This window comes from Seriola aureovittata, chromosome 9 (assembly GCF_021018895.1).
Source record: "Seriola aureovittata isolate HTS-2021-v1 ecotype China chromosome 9, ASM2101889v1, whole genome shotgun sequence".
Classification (NCBI taxonomy): domain Eukaryota; kingdom Metazoa; phylum Chordata; class Actinopteri; order Carangiformes; family Carangidae; genus Seriola; species Seriola aureovittata.
The window spans coordinates 13,896,495-13,917,432 of NC_079372.1; the positions used below are offsets into that span (position 1 = coordinate 13,896,495).

The 20,938-nt window shown below is 40.7% G+C and overlaps 1 protein-coding gene across 3 annotated transcripts; it reads right to left on the bottom strand.

Annotated features, from left to right (window-relative positions):
* Nucleotides 1–33: 33 nt before the first annotated feature.
* Nucleotides 34–20,922, bottom strand: kdm5c (lysine (K)-specific demethylase 5C). 3 transcript variants are annotated; one of them, XM_056384650.1, is made up of 29 exons: nucleotides 20,574–20,922; nucleotides 18,729–18,876; nucleotides 16,203–16,280; nucleotides 15,971–16,093; nucleotides 15,688–15,858; nucleotides 15,383–15,517; nucleotides 13,146–13,202; nucleotides 9,644–9,767; nucleotides 9,086–9,366; nucleotides 8,637–8,795; nucleotides 8,405–8,524; nucleotides 8,152–8,310; nucleotides 6,981–7,162; nucleotides 6,652–6,814; nucleotides 6,448–6,567; nucleotides 6,160–6,354; nucleotides 5,767–5,948; nucleotides 5,510–5,634; nucleotides 5,271–5,418; nucleotides 5,105–5,195; nucleotides 4,544–4,926; nucleotides 4,287–4,425; nucleotides 3,953–4,132; nucleotides 3,657–3,785; nucleotides 2,798–3,556; nucleotides 2,561–2,603; nucleotides 2,254–2,453; nucleotides 1,242–1,430; nucleotides 34–1,153 (listed from the first exon to the last, which is right to left on the bottom strand). In XM_056384650.1, the coding sequence occupies exons 2-29, from the start codon at nucleotides 18,870–18,872 to the stop codon at nucleotides 1,145–1,147; spliced, it is 4,788 nt and encodes a 1,595-aa protein (XP_056240625.1). In that variant the 5' UTR covers nucleotides 18,873–18,876; nucleotides 20,574–20,922; the 3' UTR covers nucleotides 34–1,144. The 3 variants fall into 3 exon arrangements, with proteins under 3 accessions (XP_056240625.1, XP_056240624.1, XP_056240626.1); XM_056384649.1 differs by lacking the exon at nucleotides 20,574–20,922 and adding an exon at nucleotides 20,129–20,533; XM_056384651.1 differs by lacking the exons at nucleotides 13,146–13,202; nucleotides 20,574–20,922 and adding an exon at nucleotides 20,129–20,532.
* Nucleotides 20,923–20,938: the final 16 nt, after the last annotated feature.

Genomic DNA, 20,938 nt, shown 5'->3' on the forward strand with positions numbered 1-20,938 from the left:
ACAATTCAACTGGAGAAATAATGAGTCAACATATCCTAAACAATTCTAAACCTTTATTTTTCTAACAAGAGTGAAAAGAAACAAAAGGCAACAGTAAAATGAAAAGTTTATACATAAACTCACGACAACTGTGTGTCCTCAATATCAATAATAATAATAATAATAATAATATAATTTGAACCCAGAAAACAAAATAATTTGTGACGAAGTGAGTTACAGTGAAGTTACCTTAATCTGCAAAGAGAGAGAGAGAACGAGGGAGGAAGAAAAACAGGTCAAATCTAAAGGAATGAAACACGGAGTCAAGAGGATAAGAGCTTTTAAAAAAAAAAGAAAAAAGAAAAAAGAAAAAGAAAACGCATCGATTGGAGGAAAGGGAGGAGAAAGACAAAACCAAGAGGTACAGTTATCCATTTTGGGAAAGTAGCACCAAAAACATTAATGCCTGCTTTTAACACTTCCCAAAATGTACTCAGTTTATTCAAAATGCATATCCCCTCAAAACAGCATCAAACACAAGATTCAATACAACTAAAAAAATACAAGTGTAACCACGGTGCTGTTATCTACGGCCAGCTGTCGAAACTTTCTGCTGTACCTCGGCTTCAGGATCCATGCCCAAACAGAACTGTCTAAAGTAACCCATAGCTTATCCAACTTCAACCAGCAGGCTCAAGTGAAGTGAAACTGCAACTGCCGGTGCCGAGACAGGCTTCAGTTGAACTAGCATTTAATACAGTTGGGATAACATAGCATACTGACTGACCTCAGAGACATCTCTAGACCATAGACACTCCTATTACGGTAAGTCCCACATCGGTCCAACACAGTCTTAATATGTTCACAGGGAAAATGGGTCCAAGGGAGGTGGAGAATAAAGTATGGGTGGGGCAGCGAGTCTGGAAAAAGATGATGGATGAAAATACGTCTGAGTTAAGGATGAGACAGTGGAGTGTAGAAGAAGAGTCATCACTCTTTTAGTGTCTGAATGCATCAATGAGGGATGAGAATGGAGGTAGGGTACAGGGGGGGAGGGGGATGTCCTGCATCTTTCTATAGCTTGACACTGTTTTCTGGCACAGAATGCTCTGTCCCTCAATTCCTCCGACTAATCCATTTCAACAGAGCTCCAGCGTTGACTATATCACAAAATCTGTCAAAAGAGAAACAGAATACTTCATGTTGAATAAATTCAAAAGATTAGAGTTATTTCCAGAAAATGAAAAGATCACACTTCTCACCTCTGGATGGGTCTGGACAGGTAAGTGAGGGGAGGGGCTGTGGCTGAGGGGACAGGTTTTCTTTGACTCTGAGGCGTCCAGTGACCTTTCACCTGCCCCTTCCCCACTCCCACCTCTGTGGCTCTTTCTCTTCCTTTTGGAGTCCTTGGCTCGGCCACGGCTGGTTCGTCTCTGCTCTTCAAGCTCAATCTGAGAGAGACAGAGAGAGGACCAGGACATGAGAGAAGCAGCTGAGGTAAACAAAACTTAGTATACCAATAAACAGCAACTAATATCTTCTTCAGAAACCTGATGTAAGTACAAGCAGTTAGCATTTCAGTTACTCTTGAAATGATAGAAAAGCATTTGGGATACTAAAACCCAGTATGACATTAACAATAACGTAATCTATGCGTATTTGTGAGAATCTCACTATAATATCTAAAACATATATAATATGGAATAGTTAACTTTTTTTCTTTTTTTTTTTAACAAAATCAATAGCATATATGCCCCTTATATATGAGGCTACAGTCGTGTTGTATCGTCTTTGTTTATTCAGTACAAAATGGGTCAAAACAAGTAGTGGTTCCACAGGATTTGCTGGTTGTAGCTCCATATCTTCCACACAAACATGAGTATATCATTAAGAAAGAGAATACGCTTATTTCCCAAAATGTCAAACTCTTCCATTAAGGACTCTCCACAGACATTGGAAGGTTATGTCGGATTGATCAATTATATAATAAACCTGCTATTCAGCATATGACTCATTCAGTATGTCAAGTATATGGCAGTGTAATGTGTAGTGTATAAAATGTAAGTGTAAAAATGTGTTTTGTTGTATATAAGTGCATTGATGTGTTAATTTTTAGGGTTTGCTTTCAGTGATATATATTTTTTTTTAAGATTCCACTGTTCAAATTAATGTTAAATGTTTTATGTTTATCTTTGAATACATCGACACCATGTTGGAAGAAAGTGTCTTAGCTTAAACATGGTGGTTTTGGATTCTGGAGTTTCTTTTCCTGACCTGAATGAGTGTGTGTAGAGTTTCTCTGGGTGGAACAGAGGAAGCTTGGAGGACTCTGTGGATGATGTGTGTCTGGTCCAAGGACACCTCCAGCAGGTCTCCTTCCAGCTGTAGCTCCTCCAGCCGGACCGTGGTGGCTGGGGAAATCTCCACTACATGACCTTTTAGCACAGGCAGCAGGGGCAGCAGAGACCCCACACCTGAAAATTGTGACAGAGAAAACGCTGTCAGGACTGGTGTCTGCGATACACAGTGCATTATATCATCCATTATTTATGGTTATTTTGAGATTAACACACTGTTTTACCTGTAACATTTGACTTCTTGCTGATGCCATTTTCACATCCAGCCTGTGGGCAAACAAGCATTGTATAAAACAAACAGGTGGATACAGTATGATAAAGAAAGTCTGAAGTAGTATTTATTAAATTATCAGTGCAGCTGACAGAACATGTGGTTGAACAGTCAGTTTAAACAGTTTGCCGTTTGTGGTCTATATCTAGTTTCACATTAAAATAAAGAGGAAGAAGAAACGGGTGTTAACCTGAGTGCCGTTGCTTTCCTTGGAGTTCTTCTTAGGTGAATTCTCCTCGGTCAGATCAATGACTCCATCCTCTCCTTCCCCTCCCTCGGAGTCTGACAAAACTATCACAGAGCCCCCTTCGGTCTCCTTTTCCATGTCTTCTTCTTTCTCTGCTTCACAATGGAGAGTCTCTTTGAGTTCCTGCAGCTTCTGAAGAGTCTGCTGCAGCTCTGACGTCTCGAGCGCCTCTTTGGCTCGGCCCTGCCAGGTGATGGCCCTCTCTGTGAGACACTGCAGCGCCTCTCCTTCAGGCAGACGTACTGGCAGCCTCTGCAGGGCTACAAGTAATGCCAGGATAGTCTCCAGGCGTGGGCGTCGTGAACGCTGGCATCGCGGACACAAGAAGCGCGAGTCCCAGTCCCACCAGCAGAGAGGGTTAACTGGTGGTCCAGACGAGGGGAGCAGGGAGGGGAAGGGAACACAGCCACCATGGAACCAGTCCTTACACAGATGGCAGCGGAGCTGAGGGGCACGAGGCTGCCCGGCGCACACACACACTGACTGAGGAGGGGTGGTGCAGGTGTGGTTACTGTTACCGTTCTCTTTTACAGAGTTCTCTGAGTGGCTGGATGTGTCTGTCTCCATGGTGTCGTCCCACCTCCCGTTCTCCTTGTCCTCCTTGTAACTCGCAGCATTACGTCCAGATTTACACATGTTCAATTTCTGTAACCTCAGTAGTGCCTCCTTCTCCTGGTGCTCTCCTTCTTTGAACGCCATCACCTAAAGTAAAAGCACGGAAAAAAGGTTCACTCAATAATAATAAAATGTACACATCAATAAAAAAAAACAACTAAATCTTAGACACGCTCAGTAAACTCACAATAGCTGCAGGGTCCCTCAGGTCCTGAGCAGAAAGGCCCAGAGTGTTGGTATCAGAATCATCTAACGGATCATCCAACAGCTCCGTCCCATCTCGCCTCTCTCTCCTTTTAGCACACGGACATAAAACCTGCAAGAGCAACACTGGAGTTAAATTCGTGCTCTTATGAGGGTTGCCTTACCAAGTGGAATGCTGTACTGATTCACATACACATGACTTAAATTGTTGTTAAATGTTGACAGAAATTCAATCTATTTAAGCTTCATTATATTTCCCATGTCCTCCAAGTTGCACACCTCTAGCAGACTGTGCTGACTGCTCTTCTTCAGGAAGGTCTTGCTGGCCTTATCCCTCCAGGAGTGAGCGCTGGCCACCTGCAGTTCCAGCTGCCTCAGCTCCTCCATGAAGACTGGCAAGTCCCTTCCAATAGCCACCAGGCCCTCCAGGTCATCCAGACACGGGTAATGCTCCCCATTCTACATCAAAACAGTGAATAATAATATAACAATATGAGGTACAGTATATTCTACAGTTCAAGGTATTTCAGTTTAATTACAAATCAAACCATCACAGAGGGGGAAGGATAACAATGGGCCAATCTAAAAGACACGGATTCTTTTTTTTTTTTACCTGTATTTCCTCCAAGTCTGTGACCCAGGCTCGTGCCCGTGTGAGACAACCCTGTAAAGCCAGGATGTTGGGAAGCTTGACTGGGATAAGCTGGGCCTCATTTACTATTGCCTCGAGGGTGGAGAGAGGGTGCTTTTGCCTGGAAGAACAAAAGCATGACAAAGAAACGAGTTTGAAAAACATCTTTGAAACAGGACAGTCTGGTTGTGAAATGATAAAGACCCTTGCCGCAAATTTATAGTGTGACTCTCTTTTACCTTTGTTCTAGGCAGATCTGTGCTTTCTCTTCCCAACGTTCTGCAATTGTGAGCAGCTCCTGAAGCTCTGCCATGGCCGTCTCTACGGACACACTCTGGGGCACGTTGCAGCCTGCCTCCATCAGGTTCCTCAACACATCCAACGTCACCTCCTGCCTCTCTCCTCCTTCTGTTCCCAGGGTGCGCCTCACGTCTGCCAGCCAGTGGCCCTGCTCCTTTAGGCCCTGAAGTAAACTACACTCTGGCACCACGACAGGCAGCTTGCCCCCCTGCTCCAATAGTGTCTGCAATTGCTCCGGTGGTGGAGAGTCCCTCCTCCAGTCCCTGTCATTGACCAGCTCTTTAGCCTGGCTCTGGAAATCCTCCACTGTTCGCAGAACCGCCTTAAAAATCACAAGGCACAGAAGTAAACCTTAACTGCACTAAATAAATATTCAACTTAAAAGGTCAGAATATTCTAACATGAACATATTTTGTAACTATAAACAATTACAAATCTCAGCTTTACAGGCATAAAATCTGAAAATACAATCTAGTTTGATGAGTGTGACAAATTCTCACCTGCACTTCCTCCAGCTGGTTCATCACACATGGCAGGTTTTGCATCATCTCTACCATGGATTTCAGCTCTGCCAAAGTCATCTTACTTTCACTGAAAGACAGCAGTATGTAAGTGCATGTAACTGAACAGACAGTGGAAACATTAACTTTGTGCTCATCACCCTACCTTGTCTTTGCGTTGTTGAGGAGTTCAGTACTTGTCTTTTGGCAGTGCTCTATGTCTTTAAGAACAGTGTTGAGTTTGCGGAGAAGTTCGTTGTCTGGAAACTTTTTTTCAGCTGCTTCCATCTTCAGCATCTCCAGGTCATCAATTCCTGCAATTCAAGAACCATTTGGTCTTGCCATGTTTTTTGTTTTTTTGAAATTGCAGCTTTATGTTGAAACAATGCTTAAGGGATTTCCCACCTATCTTGTTTCCCTCTTCTTGCTCAAGTGCCTCTTTTACTCTGTTGGCCCAGGAATCAAAAGACTCAGACCGAACCTTTAGTCGGTGTAGCATGGCTAACAACTCATCCAGGGTATATCTGTACCTGTGAAAAAACAGGATCACAAGAAAGATTAACATAGATTCAATTAGACAGATAATAACACTCTGGTATATTATGGCCAGTCATACTCATGCCACAGCATGCACACACATTATCTACATAAGAGGTGAATACCTGAGGTAGAGTTTTTCAGTGGGGCAGTTGCACAGATCCTGAGTGTGATAGAGACACACCAGACGCTCGGGGCAGTTCGAGCAGGCCAGAGCAGAAAGGAAGCACGTGGTCTTGCATTTATCACACTGCCTTTCATCATCAGGCAACAGCTCGAATGCCTCACGCTCCGCTTCAGTAATGCCCTGCAGGCACAACACATTTATTATTAAATATGTATATTATCATTATCATTACTTTATTTAACAACAGAGTTTTTCCATATTTTCATAAGAATGCTACAATACCAGACAAATTTGACATGGGACCAAACTGAACTATTATTCACTTACACAGATAAAATTAACAAATGGAAAAACATCAATCAAGTTTCAGTAAGATCTATTTATGTCTTACCCTTTCCATCAGACCCTTCCGCAGCTTCCTCTCCTCCTGAACAATAATGAACATTTCACGATGTGTAGCTGCAGCCAGGTTAAGATCAAGTTTCTCTGGGCTGGCAGCCATTTTACAGGTGAGCTCCTCGTGGGAGAATACACAATACCTCCTTAGACGTCGGTAATGCTCAATACAGGAACGGCCAGCAGGCAGCTAGGAGGGAGAGAGAGAGAGGGATGATCTTGATCATGCTGTCCTGTGAATGATGTGAAATGATAGCTTGAGACGGAGTGTAAACAGACATACCCAATCTGCAGTGCAGAAGTTGACAGCTTCAGCAAAGTTATATCCCTGATTGAAGCCACTGTGGTAGGCTCTGGGGAAGGTGATGACAAACTCACCAGCACACTGGTTGGTGCGTACAACCTGCCAATAAGAAACATAGAGATGAGAAGACTTTCTAACAAACCATATTTCTGCTGTGTGCTTGTGTGTTTCTGTGAGACGGACCGGGACACCGTGAGCCATCAGGATGTTGGGGTTCATGATGGTGACTAGCTGGTGCAGGAGGTCGGGCTGAAACTCAAACAGCTCTGGCGTCAGCTTCTTCATCACCTCCTCAAGTCGCTCAGCTGCCACAGAGGGAACTCCATACCATGTCTTGGGTTCACCCCTGAAGATGATCGATACATGGGAGGTGAAGAACACAGAGAAAAGGCTACATTATCTATCTTAAAATACTGTTTCACTTAACCATTATATTCTCTACATTAAAAACTGAAATCATTTTAGCCTGCTACATTCAACGCCAACGCAGACACATAACAAGCATTGTGTACCAGTGCAAGTAGTTGATGGAGTAGCTCCAGTGATCCTCAATGTGCCAGCAGAAAGCCGAGAACACCATGCCTACGTAAAGCCATGGCACCTTCATCCCAGAGATGTCTCCATTAATATGGCACAGGAGTGACTGCTCCAGCACAGGCATCACATTCAAGTTCCAGCCACAGCGAGCATATTCCTGACAAAATAGGAAAGAGGGTGAGCTAAAAATGACCACTGGACTATGATTATGAGCATATAACAGGTACCATCTCAACTGAGTATCTTATTTATGCACATTCTCGATACATTAAAACAAAAACCATTATTTTTGATGAAATGTTTTACTCTACACATGAAACAAGAGTTATGCTTTTATGGCCTAAGCTCATTTTTAGGGCTTCGGGTTTGTTTAGATTTATTGATTCTGACTCCAATCTTGCTGATTGACTGATTACTGATTCCTGATTCCTATCCTTCACATATTATTTGAAACCAAACTATGTTGAAAAGAAAACTTGTGCTGTGCTTGTACTGGTTTCAGTTTCTCAAAGGAGACACTGAGGATTTGAAGCTTTTTTGTTAAACATCATAGTGAGCTTAATATATTTCTGTTTTGGACTGAAAATTAAACAAAACTAGATGAATATATCACCTAAAGCTGCAAGAAATTGTTAAGAGCATTATTCACTATTTTTAGACATTTCAGAGACAAAATGGTTGATCAATCAATTGAAAAAATAATTGACTGATTGATTGATAATGCAAGTAATTGTTGGTTGCCACGCAAAGCAGACCCCAGAATTAGGCTGCTATAAAAAATCATTTGTCTTACATTTTTAAGAGACTTTGCGATTCTTTTGATGTTCACCGTACCACCTCAATCAAGCACCGACTAATCAGCATTAACTACCAGACAATGATGTTACACATAGACTCACTATTCTCTCATCCTCTTTTAGTACTCTAATAAAAATTGTGTGGTAAAGTCATTGTGTCATTAAGTCAGTGTAGTAAATCATGAAGCCACATTATAATACTGTATTTAAAATTTACTTGTGGAATTAAACTCTTTCCGTGAGTAGCACATAATCTAAAGCACCTCGCTCTATCCAGCACTGTGATTCAAGCATTTTTGTATTTGATAAAAACTGTTGAGGTTACAACAGAAAACAACAATGCACATACCTCCTCTTCCTTTGTGAGCTTCCTCTTGCCATTGTTCATTGGGAAGCCACTGCCAAACTCTTTGGAGTGTATGTCCGCTCCGTACTCCACAGTCACGTCTTCCTCAATACTACTGACTAACCTCCAGAACTCTCTCTCCACAAGCTCAGTGGGAACCATCTACAAGGACAAAAACACACAAGCTACAGATTAGTCTTTCATTATATCACCAGTAAGGGCCGAGCCATGCTTCGTAATGAATAGGTGTGCTTACATGGACAGGCATGTTGAAGTAATCTGCTTTAAAGGCGTCAGCCATTTCCCCAAAACTCTGCAGAGTGTACTCTCGTGTCGCTTGTTCAAAGCCAAACGCTTCTGCCGGCTTCTTGCATTCCTTAAAATGAAAAAATCAAAACAGGAAGACGTGTGGTGGGTTAGGAGAAACCTAAGAAAGCACGTCGCGAACGTTACAGAAACAACAAATGCTTTTAAACATTCTTACTTACCTCTGCCACACACTTAGGACATCGCCAGTTGCCTTTGGGAGGATCAGTGAGTGGGGGTAGTAGACAGTAAGTGTGGTAGTTGTCATCACAGCCATCACACAGCAAGAGTTTCTCATCATCATCTCCCCGACCACACATTCGACACACAAAAGAATCCACCTTTAAAACAGTGACAAGTAGAAAGCATTGGTTCTGGAGGGTGAAGCCAGATGAGCGATGGTGAAGCACTGCTAACCCGCTCTAGCACAGATACAATTCAAAGGCTTATATTTGTGGGGAAGTCACTATCATGGACAAAAGCACTGAAATCAATTTAGGCAGGATTGGATAACAGTCTGTTTCAAAAGATGTTGTTGCCCAACTTTCTCAAATTTCTTTCATTTTCTCCTCAACTTTGTTATGTTGAACTCAACTGACTGCAACTTTGGTGCATCCTTTGGTCTACTTACACATTGCGGATTGTTGAGGTTGCGTCGAAGCCTCATCGTCATTTTGGTACAAGGTCTATTTGTATCATCTTCTTCCTCGTCGTTGTCTTTCGCATCCTCTTCCTCTGGTTCTTCTTTCTTCACTTCTGTCTTAATTGTGACGCTCAGGGGAGGCATTTGTGGACTAGATGTGCCCCCTTCACTCTGCTTCTCTTGAGGCTCCAGTGGCTCTGCTTTGACTGAGGTATCACCAGGAGCAGCTGACACATTGTCTTTGATGGTAACAGTCTGAGGCAGCTCATCTGAAAAGGAGAGCATGGAGTGTTCAGAATCAAAGGTCGTTATCACAGACAGTAAAATCTTTACAGTGCAGGGCTCCAAGATGGCTGGACAGTTTTATCTAAACCAAAAACAAGTTCTCAGAGGACATGCTTTATTCTCAACTTACTGCTTGAGCTGCATCAAATGAATTGTTGTGGTGCAATGTTGCTTCTGAATTTCGAGGTTCCTCGATGCTACAATAGCCAGATGTTAAAAGCCCTTTAACTGTATGTGTCATTGGTTGAATGATGCACTTACCCTTCTTCCTGATGCCTTTATCCCTCGCCACCAGTCCAAGTCCCATCATCTTAGGCCCGGCACCATAGATCTGCAGCTTCTTCAGCTCTGGGTTCTTCTCTATGTCTTCCTCTGTCGGTTCAGGCTGGATAAAAGTACATTTTCATCATTAAGGGATGGTGGGACTACAGCTACTCTCAATAGCACACAGAGCAAAGCAAGGGTCTAGGCCAAATGCAGAACGAACAGCGTAGCAATGCATCACAAGAAGGGATTGTGCTAGGTTAGAGAGTAAGGAAAAGTTAGCCTACATCACAGTGAAAGTTTAAAGGTTAAGACCCACCACCATAACACACAATCACCAGCAGTTGCAACCATACAGTTAGTGTAAGGGGTTATTTAGATTTTATTGACAATGATTCAGTTAATTTAGGCTGTCATTTAACATAACTGACAAGGTATTTTGAAAATATTTTTTGGGGAAAAAAGTAAAATTAAGAAAAGTCTAAACATTACTATACACAAGCTGAACATCCACTGTTTTCTGAGTTATTTTACTCTAGTTAGATGTATTAACAGTAGATGAATCTATCAGTCTATAAGACCACTGAGCAGGGCTATAGTAGTAATTGCTGTGTATAGATGTTTTGTTATCTGGGGCTTATGATCTTTGGTTTCCGTGAGTCAATTTTTTGTGCCCAGCATGTCATGCTGGCTGCTCTCATAACAAGCTCGTCTGCTGTGAGTTCCCCATAGAAAATCAAATTATATATTATTTGGTATCATTTTCTGTCATTTACAAAGGCAAGTGATGCTTATTTCCCATAGTATTTTTGCCGTGTAACAAGCAAACTTCATTCACCTCATTTTATACATGTAGTTTTATATACAAATGTGTGGACACATATACTTAAATGGGTGCGACAGCATGACGAATACCAAACAGGAACTGCTGTCTTGAACTCAGCTGACCTCCTTTGGTCTTTTCTTGATGTTGAAAATACTTAGATTTAGACAGCTCTGCCATTGCTGTATTCCTGCTTCTGGAAAGGCAAAGTTTAGGGGTGCATAATACCAATAATGCCATATTTTAGCCATATTAGACTGGCTAACATTCTTGTAGCATCATTCTTCCCTCTGTCCTCCCTCTGCTCATGACGTGAGATTTTCTGCTGGTGGAGAGAAAGAGAGACCCCGAACCCTAGCATCAGTCTACAACTAATTTTCATATACACTGCTTATTAGACTCGATCATTACATACAATTTAGGTTTGTTTTCAGCTCGTTCACAACAATTCGCTAAAATTGTCATAACGAGCTGTGTATGGCTGTGTAAAACAGCCAGTTGACCATAGGCAGCGCAGCTAATACATTTCTGCAAGTTTGTGTTCTGCTTGTTCAACAGGTGTTTGATAAATTATTTGTAGTGTTTCCATTCCCGGCAGATTTTGTTGCATTTATGATTGACAAGCATTATAGTCTTTGACTCAAGTAAAATGTAACATCAAATCAATTTCATTCTCTCCCCTGTGGCCTCTGCTCTGATCTCTGCTGTGTGTGCGCGCATTTGAGGAGCTCAGCCACCCCCTTGTCTAAACAGTGATCAACAGAGAGCAGAAGAGAGAGAGGCAGAAATCACAACTCAGAGCCGGACTCAAGTGCCATCTCTTGTCTGCAGTATGCTCCGCGTTAGCAGCCATATTTATCGGCTGGTATTCCATTATCAAAACAAAAATTGCATTTCTTACTTATCAAATAATATATCGGCCCCCGATATATCACTCATCGCTGCTTTTATTAAGAAATGTATTTTACGACACTTAGGCAACCAGTTACGTAGTTTAAGAACCACTGTTACTGTGAATGCTTTGACATTTTAGAGTTTGTTTCTTGCATTTCATTATTTTAGTGCAATTTTTACATTTCAGTTTCACTTTTATCTTTTGAAGCTTGGGCACAGTTTTGGGCACTAGTTCCAGTCAGCCATATGATTGCAAACATCGGCAATGTAGACAGAAACACAGGTCTTAACATCACTTTCAGTGAACAGTCAATAGAACTACAAAGCACATAAAAGCAGAACAAAATTCATGATTTTGATATATTAAGGACAGGTTGCTTCTCAGAACCTAAACCTCTCTAAACATCCATTTAAGGCGCTTTCACGCTGGAACTTCAGTCGTGCTCTGGTAGAAGTTCTTATAATAATTTTACCATGTGAACACTTTTTCCCACTCAGATGTACACCAAGAAACCCAAAGCCACTTTAGTCAGAACACAACCTGTATACACACAGCAAGAAAGTTCTTGCATGTCAAGACAACATAATAAGTGCCATTCATAGCACAACGCCAGGACACATACAATGCCATAAAAGATGCCATTTAAGATTCTTTTCCAAGGAGGGATGTTAGTTTTTGACTTCACCACTTGTCTGCGGTCACACCTTCAGTCATACAGACATAACTCTAGCCAGCCACACACTATTCTACATTTTCTGCGCACATTAAAAAGGTGCATTTTTCTGGCACCCAAACTTTGTTGACTAAGGGACTATGCATGTAGGATGGGGACATGAAAGCAGTTGACAACAAAGGAGATCACTAGGATGTGACAGTGGGGGGCAATCAACCTTGGGTTTGGCCTCAAACAAGCAAAACTAGAGAGACTTTGAGGCCAACCACAATTACATGTTCAAAAAAAGGTAATACTCCAGTGCTTTACTTTACTATAGTGCTCTGTAAGCAAAAGCCTATTAATTAAACCTGCTAAAGTCTTCTGTGTGAGTGCACCCAAAAGAGAACGCATGCAGCTACACTCTTTACTGCTGTAGTGAGACAGCAAGGCAAAACAGCAGAAGTGCAAAGGCACACACACAGCCCAGCAAGTCAAGTACAACCACAGAGAAAGAGCGTGAGTGAAAGATAGAAAGTTAAAGAACACATCAGCCAAGCAACTGGACTACAAAAATATTAAACAATTTGGGATAAAGTGAAAGCTTATTCAAGAGTCTACAGTGAGCTGTGCCCTTAACATAACTGTAATGTTAGTTCTCAACAACCTTGGCACTGGGATCCAAATTTACTTGCATTCATAAATGCAATTTATTTTCTATCTGTAATATAATACCTACAACCACTATGACAAGGCCCCAAAAACACTTTTGTCCAACATGAGACTACATGCTGTCAATTTCTTTTTGTTCATGAAGAACATAAAAACAGAAGAGAATAGGCCAGAGAACTCTTCCTCTCTGTTCATTGTCTGGTCTAGAAATCTAAGTGCGCATATTATTACAATGCTGCAATTTTTATGGCAAAATGTCTGCAATAGTCATGTGACCCTATTATGGGTTGCCACCCCAAACACATCAGGGGCATGACTGCATGTTGATGAAAATGTTTTAGTGGTTAGTTAAAATAAAAAACATCTAGACAACTTCAGAAGGAGTGAGGTGGTCTAGGAAAAGAGGCAGGAAGAGAGCGGGGGCGGAAGGTGAGCTCATATGCTCAAGAGGCAGTACCGCAGAGATGAGTTGAGAGCCAGTGGTGAGAGGATGGGGGGCCAGATCCTCTGGACCCTGCAAGGGGAGACAATAACAGCAACAATAAACTAAGACAAGAGGAAAAGGGAGATGAGAAAGGAAGGGAGAGAGTCTGGAGAAGACAGAGCCAGTAGTTGTAGGAAAAATATCAATGGGACACATTATGAGAAAGGGGTCACATCTGATGTAGGGTATATTAAGTCCAATAGGACATTTTGTGGATCTGGATAATAAACTTTCAAATTCTCTAGATATTACTGGTTAAAAAAAAATATGTCAAGTAATTTTTGTATTTCTGGAATACCTAGTGATGCTTTGCATCATTCAAGATTAGTTTGTTTACACTGCAGTCAGATAGACCAATATGTTGCCAGAAATGTATTGATACATTTAAATGTTTTCTAATGTAAGCTGAAATATTTAAGATACATTAAATTCTATTTGGGAGAAAAATTACTGTTCTAATCTTGATCCTGATGCTGCATGTCGCCACCAACAACTGATGCGTGATTCTGATGTAGCACCAACATGGATCATTTGAAATGGGGCAGCTTTGGAACCAAAGAGAAATGAGGCTGAAAAGGTGTTTTTGCTTATGGGAATTCAAGGTTTGCTGACCAGTTTTTGACATGCACGTTACCTGGCAACTGACATCAGCTTCTGAAATTGGATCATTGTGTAAGTTATGATAAATGGTTATTAAAGGGAACCACAACTGAAATTCCTAAAACTGTGCTCAACTCTTAATGAAGAAATTATAAAACCTCTGGATAATATCTGTTATAAACTATTTGAGCAATCAGAACAAAAAATGATCCAATCTAAAATACACTGGATTTCATACAGAAAGCCATTACAAATGTTTTGGTACAGTTATTGTGTCAATCACCTGTTGACATCTTGAGACACCCTTTTTTCAAAACATTTGCATCCAAGTTTTGTTCCTATCAATTCGGCATATAACTAAATATGCAGAACAAAAAGTGTATTCCAGCATAAGAAAGGAAAAAACTCAAATCCACTGGTGAGCATTACACACTGAGTATGATGAGTAGTTCATTAAAAACCTGGGGGGTTTGGGTAGATATGAATCAGCATTAGCTTGCATGTAACGAGCATGAGATAACAGAACGTAGGCTGGTCCAGACGTGGTGCTGGGTATTGGCAACATTAATGTTAAAAAAAGGTTTTATAAAACAACGTGGCTTATGAAATAAACAGTTGAGTGACTACTACAGAGATGGAATAAAGTAGAAGAAAGAAAGCAGAGAACAAAATAAGCCGTGGAGTACAGAGCAAAAACAGCAGAATTAAGCACAGCAGCATGGCACGATGGAGAAAAAAGCAAGCTGGGATGCGCTGTGAGTGCACTGTCACATTTGACCAACACTTCACTCTCACTCATGCACCATGGCACATGGACAAGCACTGAAAAACAGTTAACAAAACAGTATGGTACACTAGAAGATTGTCATCCAACACCTGTGAAGATTTTTGGCTTGAACTTTTGTTTGCCTATGATGATGGAAACTCTTGTCGCTATTCAGTTGGCTGATGAGCGGGCGAATGTTTAACTATTAAATGGTACCAAGACTTACAATGTTAACAAGCGTTATAAGAGACTGCCAGTCTTCGATGTTTGTGGTTCAGTCCACCAAATAGCAAGTATATATCTAATGTACAGATTAAAGTCCTGAAAAAAAGATTGTTTTCAATCACATCATGAAAACACATTGTAGTTTGCACATTAATTAGGCGAAATTCAGTTATATTAAAATGACACTGTGATTACATGTCTACATCTATCAAGACAACTAATACAGGTAATATCATCAGTAACAATGACCGTGATGTGTGATTTGATAAAGTCCTGTGGGGAAACCATCAGTGATAAAGCAATCATAGGTAAGGACAGCCTAAATACCTAGTGGTTAAATTCACACCATTAATAAAGTGACACTGCTGAAAGGAATTCCTCTAACAGATCAGTTGCATCAAACCAATGTGAATTTTGTGGTCTTGAAAAGTGGCTGAATTACACAAATATTTAATTTTTCAGAAATTAAAATCTTTTCTGGGCTTTGTTTTTGAGGTGGCAGGGTGCATTTGGAAATGTCATCAAAAAACCTATTTAAGTATGGTTCAGTACAGTGATACTGAGGTATGCAAATTCACTGAATGGCGAGTAACAAGTAAGGATGGGTACTCTCACTCACATCAGGCTGGCAGCGGTTTGCTCTGCGCCCATAACTGCTCATTTTGGATGGCTGCACAGACTGTCGCAGGGGAATGGAATGGGGCTTGTACTCTTTATCCACATCCTCACCATCATAGTGCTTTGGCTTGCAATGCTAGAAATGACATAAAAAGACAGAGACATGTTACAGATAACCCACCAAAGAAAGATTAATTCATCATAGAGTGACAAGTCTTCTCTTCACAGCTCAACTCATTTTGAATGCTATATATTAACTGATGACCCTGGTAAAACAAAGGGGTGGGAGGGAATGTGTATAGATACCGGCAGGCTGGCACCAGACTGGAACATTTCAAAGGGGTAAACGATCCTCTCGTAGTGTGAGCGCAACAGAGAACCTATGTTCTTTCCTGGAGGGTAGCCAAGCCGCTGGGCCACACGAGCCCAGCGCCGTTCCTTACAGACCATCTCAAAACCTCCTTCATCTGTCACAATCTGAAACAAAACCAGTTTTTGACCATTTTAGCGAATCATAGAAAAGGAACAAAAAACTCTACTTACTTAAAAAATGTATTTTCTAGGTGAAAACAATTCAGTTCACACTCACCTTTGACAGGCTGAAAAGATCAAGGATGCGCCTTTCAATGTGTGGGATTTTCAAGGAGGATGCCTGGATCTCCCAAAACCTGGCGATGCGGTCCAAATAATTAAGCTTCACTCTGGTCTCCGCCTAAAATGAAATGCAAGAGGAACCATCAACATTACTATTGCAAGTTCCATGAGCAACTTAAATTGTCTGTCAAGAATGTACAATCTTAAGGGAAAAGAGATGAACTTACTTCCAGCTCATTAAGCCTTTGGATGCGGGGTGTGAAGCGGAAGCTATCCAGCTCCACTGAAAATGGTGGTTGCCAGTCCTATGTGGGAGACAAGACATACAATTAAACTTTTAAGCCTACATGCTAAAACAATGACTTGAGTCATTTCTACCTCAACACCGACCTCTATTATTCAGGAAGCTTACAAAAAAACAGCAAATGAACATGGACATGGTAAATTAATCAAGAGATTTAAAGAGTTGGTGAGCTTAGTTTAGGCTTAACCCTGGTTTAACTCCGGCTTTCAGGCTCTAGAACTCAGCTTTAACCAGGAAGGATAACCATGGTTGCCTACTAAAGAGCAAGTGAACTTCACAATGGCCCTTTCTCAAACCATTCCCTACTCACATCCACTCCGTTTGTGCACACTTGAGGAGGGTCTGCCACATTAAGTGTATCCTGCACCAAATACCAAATAGGGTGTGGAAGTGGGTTATTCAACTATCCAACAGCAAGTCTACATAGATCGTGACTTAATGACCATATGTAGCGTGTGTGCTGTGTTCGTCATGAAACATGCTCTATTCAAATATTAGATCTGTGTCCCTCGCCATACAAAAATTTACTCGTAAGCTGCTTAAGCCAAGATAAACATTTAATATTGTCATAGAGACATTAGCATCTTAAAGGGTAACTTGTATTTAGCATCAAATATTCCCTTCTCTAGTCTAGAAAATGGTAGACGTGTTTGTTTGATTGTAAGATGTCATGTATTTACAGGGACTGTTGCAAAAACCAAGCAGCTTATACACATCTGAGTTAAAAATGAGAAGATGTTTACAAAAAAAATACCAAAGAAGTTTGGAACTAAATTTTATTTGGGAGTAACCATGGCTACGAAAAGTTCCGCTAGTTTCTACCTTCTCACCAATCAAATCTGAGGAAAGATTTGGATATAGAAAAACTGCTGCATTGTCAGTAATGTGACTGTACAACTATTTTATGTATGTGATCATGTTTATGTCCACTAAGCTCTAAAGATGCAGCAGTGATAAAACATGAATTTGCAAATTTACACCATTTGGAGTTTATCAAATATTATGATTATTTTGGTAAATATTGCTATCGTGTCACAATCATGTCATGAGTCACAATTTTAGTTGGAAAAGTCATATCTAAGCATTTTATTTTATATGTGAGGAATACGATTTGTAGGTCGCAGCATCTCTGTAGCAACTCAATGCTTAATTTCTAGTGTGTTATGATACATTTTACCTTTACCAAAAAATATTACAGTTCTTTGATCTCGATTTGGATATTGCACTTGGCCACATTGTAATTTCAATAATGTTTTGATTAATTGTTCAGCACTAATCCTCTCTATCCTCTGCTACAAACAGCTTTACTTTTATTAAATGTTTTATTCTGGAGAGTAACTCTTGTGACAATGTATTGCTTAAATTGTCCTTCATACAGCTGTTGGTTAGGGTTGGAATTAGAACAGAGAACTTTTTATACTTGCTTATCTAGTTCATTTTTGTGTAAATATTCTACATATTCAACCCTGCTGAATCATTATTTTTGCCTTTGCAACAACACAAACATCTATGGGAATCATTCATTTGAGCTCATCTCATATTATACATGCTGCTCTTTCTTTGTTGATGTTGCAATTAAAATCATTTTTAAAATGACACTTTGTTCACATTCATAGCAGGACTTTTCTGTTAGACTGGTTATACAGGATTATCAGGGTCATGTTTAGTGTTGCCCCCATGATTGTTTTTCAAGATTGGCTGGGTCGTCTGAGAGGTGTACTGCTATTTGTTCAAGTACTGCAGCGCACCACTATTCCTATGGTGACAAGTTTACATACATTGGTCAACTAATGTATTATTTTGTTTATACAACTTTATAAACAGTTTCATGTTTAGAATATTACAAGCAAGCAGACAGCACAAGCTGTCCAAGTTTAACAGGCTGGGTTTGTAAAGTGTCTTTGCAAGTGCAACACAAAAAGAGGCATCAGAAGAGTGAATGATGAACGAAAGGATGTTTTGCTGCCTTTTCATCTGGTTTTGTTGTACATACATAGTATGCCGGCAGCTGGAGTGAATATCAATAGTTAATTAAAATCTATAACTGAATGATAGCTGGTTAAATCAATCTTCCTGTATTCTCTCCCTCTTGCTTCTGCCGGATGTCCCCATGTGTCTCCAATTTATCTGGTGTTTCAAATTAAAGGCCCTCTGCAGAGTCTTGTAATTGTGACTTCATGAATTGCATGTGTATAAGGGAAACACTGATGCCAAACATAGCCTGACAAAGTATAACTAGGAAAAATAGAGATCTATGTGAATTATGTCACCAAAACAGACTCTCAGGTGATTGGTGAAACATCTTCAAGACTAAAACTGCAAAGCCATGTACCTTGGACTAAATACTTCCATATAAACACTTTAGACCCAGTGCATGCGCCACATTACACATAGAACACAGGGAACATGCCATGTCTTCAACATAATCCAAGCATAAGCAAATATTTACTGGTGGAGGTCGAATTTTGCAGATTCCAGACTTCTCTGCAATTGGACGTATCTTGGCGATGTAGCCCAGGGGATCTTGAAACTCCTCCCATGATGGCTCAAATACTGGACACTCCGGAGGAGGCACAAACTCTTCCCCTTCCATTGCCCTGATAACAGGAAGATCAACAATGCAAAACAAGTTAATGAACTCTAGCAGATTCATTAATCATACAGCATCTGAGAAAGCATATTATGTATGTCAATCTTGCTTTTATTTTGTAGAGAACAACCTAAAACCTTGCACAAAATTTAAAGTCATTTCTTTATAACTTAATGACCTCCACATACGGTCAGCCACTTAGGTGTAAAGCCAAAAGGTCGCAAAGAATGGATACTTCAGAAGTATGTTCACTGGCCAGCATATTGTCTTCAGAAATTACATTTACATAACAGATGCTTCTCAATAAAGGTTCCCAATGACAGCAAGCTAAAACAAATTACTTGTGGATACAAATTCAATCTTACAGAGGCAATGTAAAGTTCAATGATAAGTAAAATGGACCAGTGTATGAAAAAATAAAAAGTATGTAAAGTTACCGCATTTGTTTACTCTTGCCCAATATTTACTTCCTGTGCTATCATGACACTGTAAAACTGCCAGCTTTATATGTATAGCAGTTAGTTCCTCTATATGCTTCATGGCAATTCTGCCAAACAATCTAGGTAGTGGTCAATAACCAAAGATTTGGGGAATCTCAGAAAGTTTTTTTTTTTTTTTTTGGTGGTGCTTGTTAAAACCCCCTCCCCCAACACCAGACACAACAAAACAAATGCCATGCTCTGGTGAATCAACAAGGCCCAATGGGGAAAGGGGCAACAGTTTTAAGTGATCCTTTATCAACTGCAGTTCATAACAACAATCAAATGATTTTACTACAAAGATGATGGCAACATTTATGTAAGCACTTGAACAATAAGCACGGGTTTGAGTAATTTGTAGGTCTAAGAGTCATACAAAAATATTCTATGAATTTTGTCATGGGGCACTCCTTAGAAGAATCATAAAAATAAATTTAAAAAAATCAAAAGAATTTGATGCTGGGACTTGGCTGGGCAAGTGTCCCATCTATCTGTTTCTTAATGGGCCTTCAGACAAACAATGGCGTGGAGGCCATGAACCCTGAGGTATAGAAGGCCATCAAGGCATCACTACTCGCAAGTGGGCTGGCCTAGATTAATTGGTAAATTTAGCGAGACACATGACAACAAATACACAATTATTCGATTGCAGAAGCGAAATAGTCGCGCCTGGATGTCAGTGTTGTTAAACATCATTCTATAATACAAATAACTGTTAGCTGACAACTGTTAGCTACTAGCTACTAAACTTGGGTGAACTGACGTTAAAACTAACCTTACCTCCCAGCGATAGCCATAACAAGAAAAATAAAGGAATAGAGAATGTCCCCAACTCAAATATTTAAAGCAGGGGTAGCTAGGTGTCAGTCATTTCTCCTCTTCGGCCAATGATGAAGTCTATTTGTTTCTATTGTTCATCTATCAGAGGCGATATCGCCGCTTGCAGCTAACGTTAGCATCGAGGCCTCCACTCTTTCTCAGCTCAGTCCCATCGCCTCCCACGGTTTTAGGTAACTAGCTAGCATTATTTAGCTAACGTTAACGTGATGGCTGAGAAAACTAAGACAACAATATAACCGCAGGCAAGCCAGCCTTCATACTCAAATCGACGCTAGCTAGCTAGTTTACGTTACTCTTATACATGTCTGTGCAATAAGAAATTCCAAATGCTGTTATTTGTTGACCCCTTTAAACTACAATGTCTCGTTGCATTCCCGTGACTGACCCGAAGACACCTCGATGTCCCGGGGTATGATAGGGCTGGTGTCCGCTCTCCTTCCTCTGTTGTTGTGATGACTGGTGGTTAGCTAATGTTGGCCAGCTGTGCTCGGTCCAGTTGGCTAGCTATCGCTGCTAGCAAAGTTGACCCTTTTCAGCCTCGGTTCTCCATATACTCCGTCCTGCCAGACGACACGGGTTCAAAACATGGATGGAGGAGGTTTGTTTAATAGCAAACGAGAGTCTCAAACTTTATCAGGTATGTCGTTATCAATCATTTTCCGACCAACATCATCACTCTCATCAGGCCATCCTATCTTTCTTGACGAGACGCCATCTTAGCTTTTTCTCACGACCGAAGCACAACCTCAC